The sequence below is a fragment of the Artemia franciscana genome, chromosome 17 (genome assembly GCF_032884065.1).
Source record: "Artemia franciscana chromosome 17, ASM3288406v1, whole genome shotgun sequence".
NCBI lineage: Eukaryota > Metazoa > Arthropoda > Branchiopoda > Anostraca > Artemiidae > Artemia > Artemia franciscana.
Genome location: NC_088879.1, coordinates 25,046,809 through 25,061,866, shown reverse-complemented (window position 1 = coordinate 25,061,866; position 15,058 = coordinate 25,046,809). Strand labels below are relative to the sequence as shown.

The 15,058-nt window shown below is 33.5% G+C and overlaps 1 protein-coding gene across 2 annotated transcripts in view; it reads left to right on the top strand.

Annotated features, from left to right (window-relative positions):
• The window catches only part of LOC136038053 (dynein axonemal intermediate chain 1-like), a 63,735-nt gene that overhangs the window by 33,567 nt on the left and 15,110 nt on the right, over positions 1-15,058 (top strand). For both annotated transcript variants that reach the window (XM_065721006.1, XM_065721005.1), the window contains exons 8-10: positions 795-1,042; positions 3,282-3,453; positions 9,245-9,473. In XM_065721006.1, the coding sequence (XP_065577078.1) occupies positions 795-1,042; positions 3,282-3,453; positions 9,245-9,473 (649 nt within the window). The remainder of the gene's footprint in view (positions 1-794; positions 1,043-3,281; positions 3,454-9,244; positions 9,474-15,058) is intronic.

Sequence of the window (15,058 nt, the reverse complement as noted above, 5' to 3'; positions counted from 1 at the left end):
TCTAAATCTTTTTCTCAATTTTTTTCTGGCTTGTTCTCGGCCTATTTTAGTGAGAATGTCGGGAATTAACTAGTGATAGTGTAAGCCAATCAGAAATTTTCATAGAATATTTCAGCCAATTAGAAATTCCTATAAAAAATCTGATTGGCTAAAAATAACGCCAACTAAATCTCCGTATTAGTAAAATCCCATTATGAATAGGCCTTAGGTGAGATTGATCGTATGTAAACAAAGTATTTTCGGAGAAGACGGATACCCAGTTTTCTTCCTTGAACTGTGGGAATTATAAGCTGTATATCCTCGATTTTAGATTATCTTGGATTTCGTGACTGATGAAATTTACAAGATGCTTATCCCTGATTTTATATCCTCGATTCTGGTACCACCGTCCAATTTGATTTTGAAACCAATGAATTTAAAGTAAAATTCATTTTGCAGGGATATGCAGGTTGTACATGCCTAATTGATGCTTTAAGTGGGAACTAGTAGCTAAGGGATGCAGATTGCAATAACTTTTCTATGTGTAATATATTCTTAAGATGTTTTCTAACTCTTTTTTTCGCTTGGATACATCTTTTAAAACAAGATAAATACATAAAAGCTGAATGATTTTAATTATTTTTAGATAGTACCATCAGCTCTTAGTCTGTTCCATTCATTACTTTTACTGCATGGTAATGAATAGTCCGTCACTTATTGCTGGAATTTACTTAGGTGATGGATTGTTTATAAGTAAACAATCCATGTTTACTTATTAGTGATAATAAGTGACTAACAAACGTTTTATACTTCAGAGGAACCTGATTTTGATGGAGGTGGACTAGTGTGTTTATACAGCCTTAAGAATGCTTTCCATCCAGAAAAAGTATTCAAGTTTCCAGTAGGAGTAACATTCCTTGACTTCCACGCAGAAAGACCATACTTGCTAGGAGTTACAACGGAAGATGGCTCTGTATACATATATAGTTTACATTCAAAATTGTCCGGTCTACTCTATGAAAGCTCTGGACTTATTTCAAAAGATTCGTCCAATATAACCCAGGTATAATATATTTTTTTTTTTTTTTTTTTGCATTGAGGAATTGTTTAAGAATAACTTTTTGCAGTAACGTGCATTTCTCAGAAACTTTAATTATTTCTTTTCATGAAATGCCTGAAGTTGAACCAAATTCTCTAGTATGCGAAATTTTAACTTACTACCAACATAAATGTATTGACAAAGTGTTTCGATGAAAAACTGCATGATCATCACATTAATTACATTGGGGTTGCAAAAAGCTAAATTGGCAACTCAATTTGCTTCCAGTTTCTTACCTATTTCTTGCTATTTTACAACATTCTTGTTATTATTAGTATTTCCGCGTGGCAACGGCCAGAAGGTCCCGTTAGTTCTATGAAAACATCAACAGTGACAATGCTATTAACGTGTGCTTTTTTAGATGGCGCTTGCTTATCTTTTTTCTCGTTTATAGAACATTTTTCCTTTGTAATACTATGGTATTTCGTAACACCCCCCTTTCGAAAATCCTACCTGCAAGCTTTGGGCTGATTTGGGTGGGCAGCATTTGTCTTTCAACAAAAAGGGGAGAGTCACCCACCACTCTTCATTGATAAGCAGCTGGTGGCATTTCCTCCTCAGAACTATCACGAGCAAGAGAACTTTTTGTCTCACATCATGTTACTCATCAAAGGATCCTTTTATTCTGCCTCGGCTTGCACTTATACGTCTAGGGTTATTGACTCATCCCCCTACCAAGCTCGATTTTTGGTAGCTATCTTTGGCTCTCAGGGACAATACGAGAAGGTTGTTATAACCACTTTCTCAGGTATCTTTATCTGTGATCTAAACTTAAAGCAGACAGGAGTATGTGATTTGGCTGAACCCTTTACGTTTGTTTAATTTTTTATATGGCAACACAGCTCTGAATTAAATTTGTGTGCACCAGAAGTAGGATTTTGTCCTTAATTTCCTTCAACTCTAATTTAAGGTAAAACAAACTAAAGTTTTAAAATTATGTGCGCAAATAAAAGAAAAATTTTAAGCTGCAAGCCAAATTTTACTCTCTGTTAGATGTTATGATACATCTAAACTGGATCAAACTTACTTCGAAGTCTGCATCATGATTGAGGAAGTAGGTTGTACCTTTAGAGATATAGAGAGCCAATGTTCGGTTTTGTCATTAGTGTAATATGAGACCTCGTTTCATCTTCTTTGACGTAACAAGACTTTGTGAAATTAGAGAAAATTTATAAGGCCAAATGGGAGAGGACCTGTTGGATTCGATTTGATCTTTTTGGACATGAAAGGAATGGGACGATCGATCCCATTTTGTTTTTTTAAATGCTATTTTAATTGATTATCAAACATCCTTTGGCGCGTAAAACATGATTTTGAGTGCTCAAGCCTGATAAAAAAGAAAATACATATGACCTCTATGTTTTTCTAGAATGTCACTATAATTATTATGGGTCGTTTAGATGCATATGGCGAAAGAAAATTAATTAAGCTTGTTTTCTCGAAAAAAAGAGGTTTTCGTGTTTCTTTTTGGAAAATGTCTTGCATGTTTTGTGACAAGTTCGTGCTATGGACGATTTGCATCATGCTATGAGCTATTGCGTATGTGTTGTTAAAAATTATGCCTGTTTTAATTTTGTAAAAGTGGCTACATGGTGATTAGAAAATGGGAATTCTAGAAAAAGTAATTTTAACGTGAACAGCAAGATTTCTCCTACAAAAAATTTATATTTTACTTCACTTATATACAGAATGTAAACTTATTACAATATTTACTTCTTTCTCCTTTATTTAATATTGTTTTTTCTTTTCCGTTTTTACAGATTCGATATTTAAAACTTTGAATTTGTGTTTTATTGCCTTTTTTGTGTATGCTACATTGTGAGTCCAGAAAGAAAAATTTTAGTTTGTGAACATGAGGTTAGTATTAATCAAACATCAGAGAATTTACTTAATCTCCACTATTGTATTATTTAAATGATCTCCATGCGTCTTTTCTTTAGGGTTGGAAAGAAAAATACAAAACTAAAATAAATTTAAATTAATTGCAGTGCTAAATAAAATACATACTAGACATGTGGTAATTGCAAAGGCTAAAGTCCGATCATTAATTATTACCCTTGCCTCCAATGAAAAATTTAATCGTTTCAGTTTCGAGAAGAAAAAACCATCATTTTAACTATTTAAGTCCTAATAGATTATAATGATTTTATTAAAATAAAGAAAACTACTTAGACAGTAGTAGTATATTTACAGTTCGTTTTAGATAAAATGGGTGGCCGACAAAATAGAATCGTGTCCAACTTTTGTGACTGTGAGCTTCAGTGGTACTGTACATTTATGGCTCATTTCGAATAAAAAGCTTGTCCAGTTATTGGTGGTTACACTATCATTTGACGGTCCGATTTCAGATGAGGTCAATCGTCAGGATATGCAAGGTAAGGCATACGAGTTGCAATACTACCGAAATAATATCAATTATTTTTAAATAATTTGGAGCTTTAGTTTTATATACCTATTTTAACTTGAGCAATAAAATTTTCGGCGAAATTTGGGGATGGAAATTTGTTGTAAAATTTAATTTCTCTTTTGTCTTGCTATAATATCTAGCTATTTCTTTCATGATCACGTTGTTTAAAGTATGTTTCTGAAAAAACTTGTATACCAATTTTTTTTTTCTTTGGCCTATTATATAGGCCTGCAGTCACTTCAACAATAAATGAAGTGTAACAAAGTTCGCAATAATCTTTCTTAATTAATTTTGAAAAACGATATGGCTAGCATTGAATAATACATAATAAGAATCCATATTTGGCTGGTAGATAGATGATTCAAATTGAAATTTAGTTTTGTGTATATCTGCTAATTTATTTCAACTAGTTCATCTCAACTATCGCTAAATAGTTCTATGCGGCGAAAATAAATTTGAGAAATTCAAAATGCTCCCTTGCAAAAATCGATTCTTTGTTTTGTTTAATTAGAAATTCAGACTCAATGGAACTAATGATTGCATGTCAAGAGAGTTGCTTGGGCTGGAAAAACCATATTATTGACCTTTTTTTTTCCAACTAAAAATTTTCCGCATGACCGCTGCTCCGTCCTGTTTCTTCATTCATGAACACGAATTCCTGAAAGACGAATTCCTTCATGAAAGACAGGGCCTAGATTTGTAAACAGTAAAGGGTATTAGAATAATTTCTGGAATACAAAATACATCTACCTCTGTTACAGGGATCATTCTGATTTAAATGAGAATGTTTTTTGTGGTTGTTCTTGCAAAAGTGTATTAGATTTTACCGTATTAAAAAAAATATATTTTTTTCTATTCTTCAGCTCATTTAGATAAAAACTATTTTGCAATTTATTTTCTTGGTTGTTTTTTAGTAAAGATGCAATTTTATACAATTTTTTATGCAGTTAGCAAATTTGCAACTCGTTCAATGTTTGTAAGTTCTTGATAGCATGGAATGTAAGCTCGAAAAGATGCGGCACCTTTGTTTGACAACACTGGCTTCAATTTCACAAATGTATGAGGGGTGGAGAATTTAGTATTTAAATTCTGGGGAACACTTTCATCCATTTCAGTGAAAATACCAAAAAAAGCATTTTTCAATGAGTATCAAATATTGGGGGCGAATCCCCCTCCCCCTGTACCTCTCCTCCACCCATACACATTGAAGCCCCTGTTTAACTTCCCTATTTACCTTAAGGTAAATACCCTAAGTGTTTTCGGTAACATTTCGAATTTTAATCTTTCTCTGAAAGTGCATTTTAAGCCTTGAGTTTTACCAGATTTCGTCAGTAATACATACAAATAGGGTGTGTTTCTGAACTCAGATATCACGAATTGCTTTTAACCATTTGTTAATAGTTTTTGGCTAAAATGGCACAAAACATCATATTTAGCCTCTAAAATGCCAATGATCAAAAGATCGTGATAACGAGATATATTTAAGGAGCCACATGGCTCAGTAATAACTGAACTCTATAAAAAGGAATTTTGAGAACAATAGACACATCAAAAGAATTGTCGTTTTATGCTGATTCCAAATATATTACTCATCAAAATCTACGAACCTGAGAATATTTCCGTGTTCTTTTTAAATGGGGTGGGGAAAACATCCCCAAGGAGTGCGATGATCTGAATCGAAACTACACTGTCAGATACAACATATCAAAAAACCCTCCTTGAGAGTTTTCAAGCTCGTATCTAAAATTTTGTACTTTTTACGAGATAAAAAAACACAGATGTGTTTTATTTATTTTTCCCCAAGGTGATCCTATCGAACCAATTGTCCTAGAAAATGGGGAGAGGGGTCGTTCGAACGAAACTCTGAAGTTCTAGTGTCCTTTTAAGCTACCAAAACGATAGGGTGACAAAATACCCCTTCTCACGCCCCCATTTCTCCCAAAGACATTTCGTAAACATTTTAACATAGTCATCTGATTCAGTGTAGTTGAAAGGTCCAAACTATGTATTCGGGAATGGCATGACTCCCCCCTCCAGATACCCTGGGAAAAGGGACGTTAGTTACAAAATTTGCCCGTTGTTTTTATATAGCACTAGCTGTTGGGGTGGCGCTTCGCGCCACCCCAACACCTAGTTGGTGGGGGCGCTTCGCGCCCCCCCCCCCAAGCCCCCCCGCGCGCGTAAGTCGTTACGCGCCATATTAGTTACGCGCCATTGTAGTTGTGTCCCTATGTACCACCTGTGAATATAGATATATATATATATATATATATATATATATATATATATATATATATATATATATATATATATATATATATATATATATATGTTTTTAACTACGTAAAACTTGCGAATATACAACATTCTTTGCTGTCCCATTGTCTGTGCATATAAATAGATTGTCAGGTTTACCGACTCTTGAACATGCAACATATAATGGTCCATGGGAAAACAATCCGTATTCAGATCTATACCTCATGATTCTAATGATTGCCCTTGAGCTTTGTTGATGGTGATTGCTAATCGACCATTCCCTGAGTCGCCATCGTCATTTATATATCCCCCTGTGCACCCCGGCGTCCCCTTTGTAGTTATGTCCCTGTGTCCCGGTCGTCATTTATATTCCCTGTGTCCCGGTCGTCATTTGTGTCCCGGTGTTCCAGTCTGTGATTTCTCTTTGAGTGTCCCGGGCGTCATTTATATTCCTTGTCTCCCGGTCGTCATTTATATCCCCCTGTGCCCCCCGGCGTCCCCATTGTAGTTGTGTCCCTGTGTCCCGGTCGTCATTTATATTCCCTGTGTCCCGGTCGTCATTTGTATCCCGGTGTCCCGGTCTGTATATACATTCGTTTTTTAGTTTTGTTTTTCTCCTTTATTTTTTTCCTTTTTTCTTTTTTTTTCTTTTTTAGTTTATTTAGATTTTTAGATTTTTTAGTTTTTTTATTAGTTTTTAGTTTTTTTGTAGTTTTTACCATTTTTTTTAGTTTTTTTAGTTTTTTTTTTTTACTTATGTCCTGGTCGTCATTTATACTCCCTGTGTCCCGGTCGTCATTTGTGTCTCGGTGCTTTGTTGATTGCTAATTTATATTATATTTATATTTATATTTTTTATATTTATTAATATTTTTTTAGTTTTCTTTTTCTCTTATTTTTCAGTTTTTCCTTTTTTTTAGTTTTTTCTTTTTTAGTTTTTAGTTTTTTTTTTGTTTTTTACCTTTTTTTAGTTTTTTTAGTTTTTTTAGTTTTTTAGCTTTTTTAGTTTTTTTTATTAGTTTTTAGTTTTTTTTTAGTTTTTGCCTTTTTTTAGTTTTTTCAGTTTTTTTTAGTTTTTAGTTTTTTACCTTTTTTTAGTCTTTTTTAGTTTTTTAGCTTTTTTAGTTTTTTTTCTTTTTAGTTTTTTTGTAGTTTTTACCTTTTTTAGTTTTTTTTCTTCTTTTGTATTAGTGTGAAATAATTCAGACGTCATATGCGGACAAACACGACGTCACTCGACAGACAGACAGACAGACATAACCCACAAACAACTTATTTTTATATATATTTATTCATATTTTTTTAGTTTTCTTTTTCTCTTTTATTTTTCAGTTTTTTCCTTTTTTTTAGTTTTTTTCTTTTTTAGTTTTTAGTTTTTTTTAGTTTTTTACCTTTTTTTTATTTTTTTTTAGTTTTTTTAGTTTTTTAGCTTTTTTAGTTTTTTTATTAGTTTTTATTTTTTTTTGTAGTTTTTGCCTTTTTTTTTTCAGTTTTTTTTTAGTTATTAGATTTTTACCTTTTTTTAGTTTTTTTAGTTTTTTAGCTTCTTTAGTTTTTTTTCTTTTTAGTTTTTTTTTGTAGTTTTTACCTTTTTTAGTTTTTTTCTTCTTTTGTATTAGTGTGAAATAATTCAGACGTCATATGCGGACAAACATGACGTCACCTGATCCACAGATCCACAGATCCACAGATCCACAGACAACTTATTTTTATATATTTAGAAGATTTGCTACTGGGCAACATAGGGTTTTTTTAGGTGGAGGGGAGGAGAAATTTTACATAGGGAAAATTTTCCCTGAAGAGGAAAGTTTCCATGAAAATAGTTCAGGATAAATTTTATAAATGGGGGGGGGAGAGTATTTCTTATGATGATCTGAAGAACGGCGGGAAATTAAATAAAAAATAGTTTTTTTCAATTGAAAGTAAGGAGCAAAGTCAAAACTTAGAAAAAACAAAAACTATACCATATATGAGGGGTGAGCTACTTCTTCCTCAACCCTCGCTCTTTATACTAAAGTATAACTTTTTGTCACCGATCCTTAAGAAAGAACTGTTCAGAGACAAAAGCCGTTGAATTTGAATGAGCCGTTGAATCTGAATTGAATTTGAATGAGAAGATCTTAACGACTTTGGTATAAATAACGAGATTTGAGGAAGAAGCAGCTCCCCTCATGTACGGAATAATTTTTGGTTCTTTTAGTTTTAAGGCTGCCCCTTACTTTCAGCTGAAAAAGAACTTCTCTATGTTTCTTTATTAATACATAAAACAAGCTAACATTACAATCTGTTCTGGACCTGTGTTAATGCAGATTACCCATACATTTCTGCTATACATTGTTGGAATGAATATAATTATGAATAAACAATAGCCATTAATGCTATTCAAGTTCTGTAACATATCCTGAATTACACACCTACTGCAAATTAGAAATGGAAGAAATGGGGCAAAGAACTTTTAAAGTATGTTCCGAAAATCTTTTAATAATTATTTGTGGGCTGAACTCTAATGTTTATGTGTTTTGCTATTTTTCTTCTTTTTTTTCATAATGTACGGATTGAAATAAAACAAGTTAAAACCTAGTTAAAAAGAGTTGAAATCTATTTGAAAAAATGCACTGGTTTTTGACGCATTAAAAAATAAACGTAATCCGAGCACAAGTTTGACCACTGGAATGTCGAGACAGATGTTTTGAGACAATGAAATGTTTCGATACAAAGATTTTGATCCAAGGGAAAGATACTATTTCAGCTAATTTTCCTGAATTTAAATTTTACTTTCTTTTTTTTGCTCGATTTCAGTTTTAACTTAAAAGTGGCTGAAAATAACAGTAAATTTTCATGTAGTTTCCCTGTGTCAAATATTTGAACACGTATATATTTAAGTTGATCCGCAATTAATCCTGAGGAATTGAAAACCAAACAAAAATTCACTTACATATCGGAAACCACTCTACAGTTTTATTTGTTTTGTATTGTTGTTTTATTTTATCGGGGTGGGGCCTATAAAAAATTTTCAAAAATAAAAAAAGTGTATTGCACCTGCTATTTATTTTCTTTCTGTGAATTTAATAAAAAAGACTATGCTTAGGTTTTACAATCCCATGGTAGAAAATAATCCTACTGAATTATAAACACTTATTTGGTAAAATAAACATTTGGCAAAGGTTTTCATTTCACAGGGTATTACAGGTTTTGTTTTTCATAGCTTGTAGTGTGTCTTATAGGCTCAAATTTGGCACGCAAATAGGTATCGGCTTCAGCGAGACTTTTTTGAAGGGGTAGGGCATATCTTAGAAAACTCGATAACATGGATGAATTATAGGGAAAACGAAGAGATTTTTTTAGTCTTGAGATATGGGGAAGAGAGGGAGCACAGACCTAAAAACCCCTGTTTACGTGCTTGCGAATATTTTAAACGATGTTGAATGCCATCTTAATGTTGTTACAAATTGTGACGGAAATCCACCCAGTTCCACAATATTGATATTTATTCATATATGTAGGTTGCTGTAGTTGTGTGTCTGTTCATCCGCGTGACTCAAACTTGATAATAGTTGGAACAACCGAAGGACTTGTATATTTCCTAAGCCTTGAGTCTGATGTAACACCTTCGAAAACCTACTCAGCGCACCATCTTCCAATTACAAGCCTACAGTGGAATCCATTTCATATCAATTTTTTCGCAACAACTTCCTATGATTCCTCTTTAAAAATTTGGGATAACAACCAAAGGTGTAGTATGTTGTTTTGTTTCTATTCTCTTCTTCTTTACCATAGTAAAGATGCAAAATTCCAAAACTAAATGAACATGCTCAGCTCTCATAATTTTTCTGAGAAATTGGGGCTCAAAATAGAGCCTTTTTAATCTTTCATTAATTCAGGATTTAGCATTTTTTCACTTTTTTTCTTTCTCAAATGAACTGAGGGTCATAGCTGCAACAATACGGTAATATATGTGTTATTGTAAGAACCAAAAGGTTGGAAAACCCTAAGAACATCCATATAGTTACATTTGGGTGGCCGATGGACCTCACCCTAGCAAAGAACAAACCATGGACCATAGCAACAAGAAATATCCTGAAGCCTGCTTAATACGGTGCAAGGGTCAAAACACAAAGTACATCTTTAGAATCGGCTTGAACAACAAGGGAAATCACTGGGACATCATAGGGAGCTGTTTAAGGGCTCATGTCTAAAGAAAATTGCTGCATCTGCTTTATTTTGTAACTAACACAACATAAAATTAAAATTAAAATCGCTTTTTTTGGCAAAAAACTGTATTTTGCATACAAGATGATAAATGACGTCACAATCCTAAGTTTTAGCCATAAATGGCGCAAAAGTGTAAGAAGCAAGAGCTTGGCCATTCTCTGGAGAGGAAGCTGTAGGTTGTAGCACATGAAAGAAAATCAACTGAGATTCCTAACAGAAAATAACATTAATATACTTTAGAGTTTGTCTTAATTGACAGCGATGAAACCTTAGTTCGTTTTTTACTAGTTCCTGTGAAATTTCTTGATGGATGTTCGTTGCAGCCTAGTAAAAAACGAACATGTCTCATAATAACCAAAAAAGTACGAAAACCCTAAAAACGGTTTCATATCAAAATATAAAGTACACGATTGGAACCGTCTTGACCGAATCCCCGTATAAAGGAAACATTCAGTCCCTTGACCTGAACAACTAGGAAATCCATTGGCTTGAAAAACAAGGAATGTGGCTGAAACCACGTTATTCTTCATGGAAATAATTTTTTTTCCTCCGTAGCTAGCAAGTTACTGAATCATGATAGAGAAATGTTTAAGGGCTTATTTCTTTTACTAAGGTTTTATAGCAAAAGCATTTATAAATCTTGCTAAAGATCGCGTCTTTTCTGTTCAAACTAAGAATGATCTGTGGTTTTATTTGTAAATGGTGGGTTTTGTTTTTATTTGTATGTTTTTATTTTTGTAAATATCTGTGTACGGACTTAAGTTTTATTTGACAAAACATCATTTTTTTTATTAGGTTTTGAAATCACTTAAAATATATTTTGCTTTTAGTAAAGTGCTAATGAAACTCCCGCTATAATTGGTGAGCGAGGGGGGTGACCTATGTGCCCTTCATTTTTTTGGTCACTCAAAAAGGGCAATAGAGCTTTTAATTCCCGTTGGAATGAGCCGTCTCACGGCATTCTAGGACCACTGGGTCGAAACGATCACCCCTGGGGGAAAGAAAAAAACAAACAAAATAACAAAAAAAACAAAACAAAATAAATACGCATCCGTGATCTATCCATATTTTTGTAGATAGGAGCTTGAAACTTGGTAAGAGCTTTTCAACTTGACCACTTGGTCGATACGATGACCCCTGGAGAAAAAAATACGCACCCGTAATCGGTCTTCTGGCAAAAAATACGAAGTTCCACATTTTGTAGATAGGAGCTTGAAACTGTCCTGTGGTGGTGCAGTGGATTTGACCTTAGCTTGGTAATACGGGACCCCCAGAGATCGAATCACGCTGCAGGAATGCACTGCAGGGCCGACGCAGGGACCTTAGTAGTCAAGAAGCGTCGTTAATTCTTAAATAAAAAGGAGCTTGAAACTTTTACAATAGGGTTCTCTGATACGCTGAATGCGATGGTGTTATGTTAGTATTCTATGACTTTTAGGGGGTGTTTCTCCCTGTTTTCTAAACTAAGGCAAATTTCATTAGGCTCATAACTTTTGATGGGTAAAATTAAACTTGATGAAACTTATGTTTCAAATCAGCGTAAAAATGTAATTCTTTTGATGTAACTATTTGTATCCAAATTCCATTTCTTAGAGTTTTGGTTACTATTGAGCCGGGTCGCACCTTACTACAGTTCGTTACCACGAACTGTTTTATTCCGATATTTATTCTTTAAAGTCTTAATACTTCTTTATTTAGTGAAGTCAAAAAAGTGATAACTTTTAAAACATATTTTGTTTTTGGTAAAGTGCAAATTATGTTTTGGTCTCAAGAAGCCGTGGGGGTCGTCAGCCCTAATCAAGTGAATTTTTTGTCGGTTTGAGTTTGATTCGGTTAATTATTGTAATTTCTGTTGATTTTGGGTTTAATTTGGTTATTGATGGTGATTTTATGGTAGTTTTACGCCTAAGAAATTAATTTATTTCAACTCATTTATGATTTAATGGAGTTTCTTACTCTTCTTTCAAAAACTTGTTCTGTAGAAAGAGCTTTTCAACTTAATTTCTGAATCTTTTTCATGAGAAAATATTTATATCTTTATGTTGTTTTTTTTTATCAGACTTCATGGTTTTGGCTTTGAAGTTTAGTTGACTTTATTTCTGCTCATTTTTGTTTTTATGAAGCTCTTTATATTCCTTAAAAAACATGATTTGTGGACAAAGTTTTAAAAAATTAATTGTTGCAAAAAAAAACCTTGCGTAAATGTCGTTAAAAATTTCTTTTTAGGGATTTGTCACTGAAAGATTCCAGGTTCCCTGACCTTCATCTGCCATATTATTTCCTTAAATAGAGGGTATCACAAGGGAACTACCCTTACTTATTTTGGCCTGGGTACTCCTGATTCATTGAAACGCATCCAGAGTCGATAATCATTGATAGCGCAATCCCGCTGCCTAATTAAAGATCGATGTGTTTACAATATACTATTTATTTTTTTTGTGTGTGTAGACTAGGGCACTTCGTATAGAAGGAATAGAATATTCGAAGAAAGCTCATTCGGTTGGAAATTGAAAGGGCTAGTACCCTTTTTAATAGTAGAAAGTGATTGGAGGGATCCCCATCGTTGACCATTATTTCCCTGAACACTTATATGAAGGCTGCTACAAGTGTGTCAGCTCTATTTATAGCCTTGAATTAACAGGTTAACAGATTCAGCGTGCTTAGCAAGAGTTGTTAGATATCAATAAAAGTACAAAATTATTAACACGTGGAAACCAATTTGGAAATAATATAGAGAAATAAGAGCTTTGGGTCCAATAATGCTTGTCTGAACTTAATCCTCACCTTGATTATTGTTTTCTCAACTTCAAATCAAAATTACTCTGAGGAATTCTCAAAATATATTATAAACTAGCTGGGTCCCGGCGGCTTCGCCGCCGGGCCCCATCATGGCACGCGGCAAGCTTCTATATATGGATTCTCATTGTCCCTCCTGTTCTAACCACAGACAGTGCTGGGTCCCGGCGGCTTTGCCACCGGTTCCCCCGAACCCCAGCATGGCACGCGGGAAGCTTCTATATATGGATTCTCATTGTCCCTTCTGTTCTGGGTCCCGACAACGCTGTCATTTTTGGATCGAATTGATGACGTAAATTGGTTTAGTTTTCTGTTTTAAGGTTTTCGAATTGCTTTAATCCATTGTCAATATATATAGAAATAGCAATCACCATTTTTTTTACATTTTAAGCAATTTAATAATAATTTCTTTTTGATGTTAATTGACGCTTTGACAAATTTTCTTTGAGCAGCAAGCATTCTAAACTTCATCAATTTCTACTAAACTCCAAACTTTTGGTTTTCCGTTTTAAGGTTTTCGAATTGCTTTAATCAATTGTCAAAATATATTGAAATATTTGTGCAATCACCAGTTTTTTACATTTTAGGCAACTTAATAAAATTTAAAAAGAGTCAATTTTTTAACCTCGTGTAACGGTAACAACGGTAATAACGTGTAACGGTGTAACGGTAAAGATAGTGTAACGGACAGACAATACATTTTTATATATATAAATAACTAAACATCAAACTTTTGGTTTACTGTTTTAAGATTTTCGAATCGCTTTAATCCACTGTCAAAATATATTGAAATATTTGAGCAATCACCAGTTTTTTACATTTTAAGCAATTTAATAAAATTTAAAAAGAGCCTCAATTTTTTGAACTCGTGTAACGATAATAACGGTAATAAAGTGTAACGGTAAAGATAGTGTAACAGACAAACGGACGGACGGACACTACATTTTCATATATATAGATATTTTCTTAAGTTCTTATTACAACATTGAAAATAAAGTAAAATATAATTTTGAACTGATGGGCTTTTAGCGACTGACATCATTATATAGCATATATTTAGTTTAATTTTATTTATTCCCAAGACCGCTTACGACTAATTTAGTTTTATTACAAACAGGAGTTTAGATTTTCGCTCCTTCCCTAACTGTAAAAATTTAAAGCCTACTGCGTCATCGGCATTTCACTGAAAGCGAATATATTGCAAATATTCTATTTTCCAGTTATTACAGCATTGAAAACGAAAATGGCACTATTCAAATTTTTTCATTAGCAATAAGAAATATCATTTTTCCGTGCATTTTTCTTCTTTCATACTTTTGCTTAAGATGGCTTCCTAGCATCAGGATGAGGGGAACGGAAAGCTTGGTCTGGAAGGGAGACTTCCCCCTCTCAAAGCAACCACTGACTATCCTTAAATACCAAAGACTTTGAGCCAATTGCGTAATTTGATGACGAAAACTATTTTATTTTCGAAATGTCTTATGCATTTATCAATGCAATTATGCATTGATTGCATGATGCATTCACATTATCGATGCAAGTATACATTTCCAGGAATTTTGAGGAGATGCTGTATGAACGTAAAAGCGCAATTTTGGAAAAAAAGGAACGGGAAAATGGAAGAAAATAATTATAATAAAAAAGGACGACGATGTTTGTTAGCATAGACAGTTTTTCGCCACTTTATTAGAGAAACTGTTCTTATTTGCGGAAAAAATGCTGCAATAGTACTACATTTTCTCAAAATTGTTACTTACTACTAGTGTGTCGAGCGAACAGGCATTCTTGATCGCCGATTATTTCACGTGAAATCAGCACCCCGAAAAATGTCCAAACGCTGGGAAAGCCCAATTGCTAAATGATAAACTTTAAGGCTTGAATAACTGAAGCTATTATAAACTTTGTGATAATAAGCCAAAACTTATCATTTACAATATTTTCTTTAACTTATAAGTGTTCGAAAACAGCTGTTTAAACGGCTGTTTTAAAACGAAAACAGCTGTTTTCGTGTTTCCAGATTTCTTGTACAAGTGGGTCTCACCTGGTCGAGGCGGATTTTCCAAAAGAGATCTTTGTAGAAGTGGATTCCGAGGAGACGATTCTCGTTGACTTTCCTTAGAGTTTTGTTCAAGAAAATGAAGTTGGGGTAGGCTATATACATGGTACTTTTGATCGGAAGATCGTCAGCTCTTTCGTTTTTTATACATTGAAAGTGACAATCCAGATGTCGGACCACTTTTCAGCTTCCAAAAGATTTGTTTGTAGGGGCAAGGAGGCTTTGTCTGAGGTTTCATGTTTTGGGATGAATT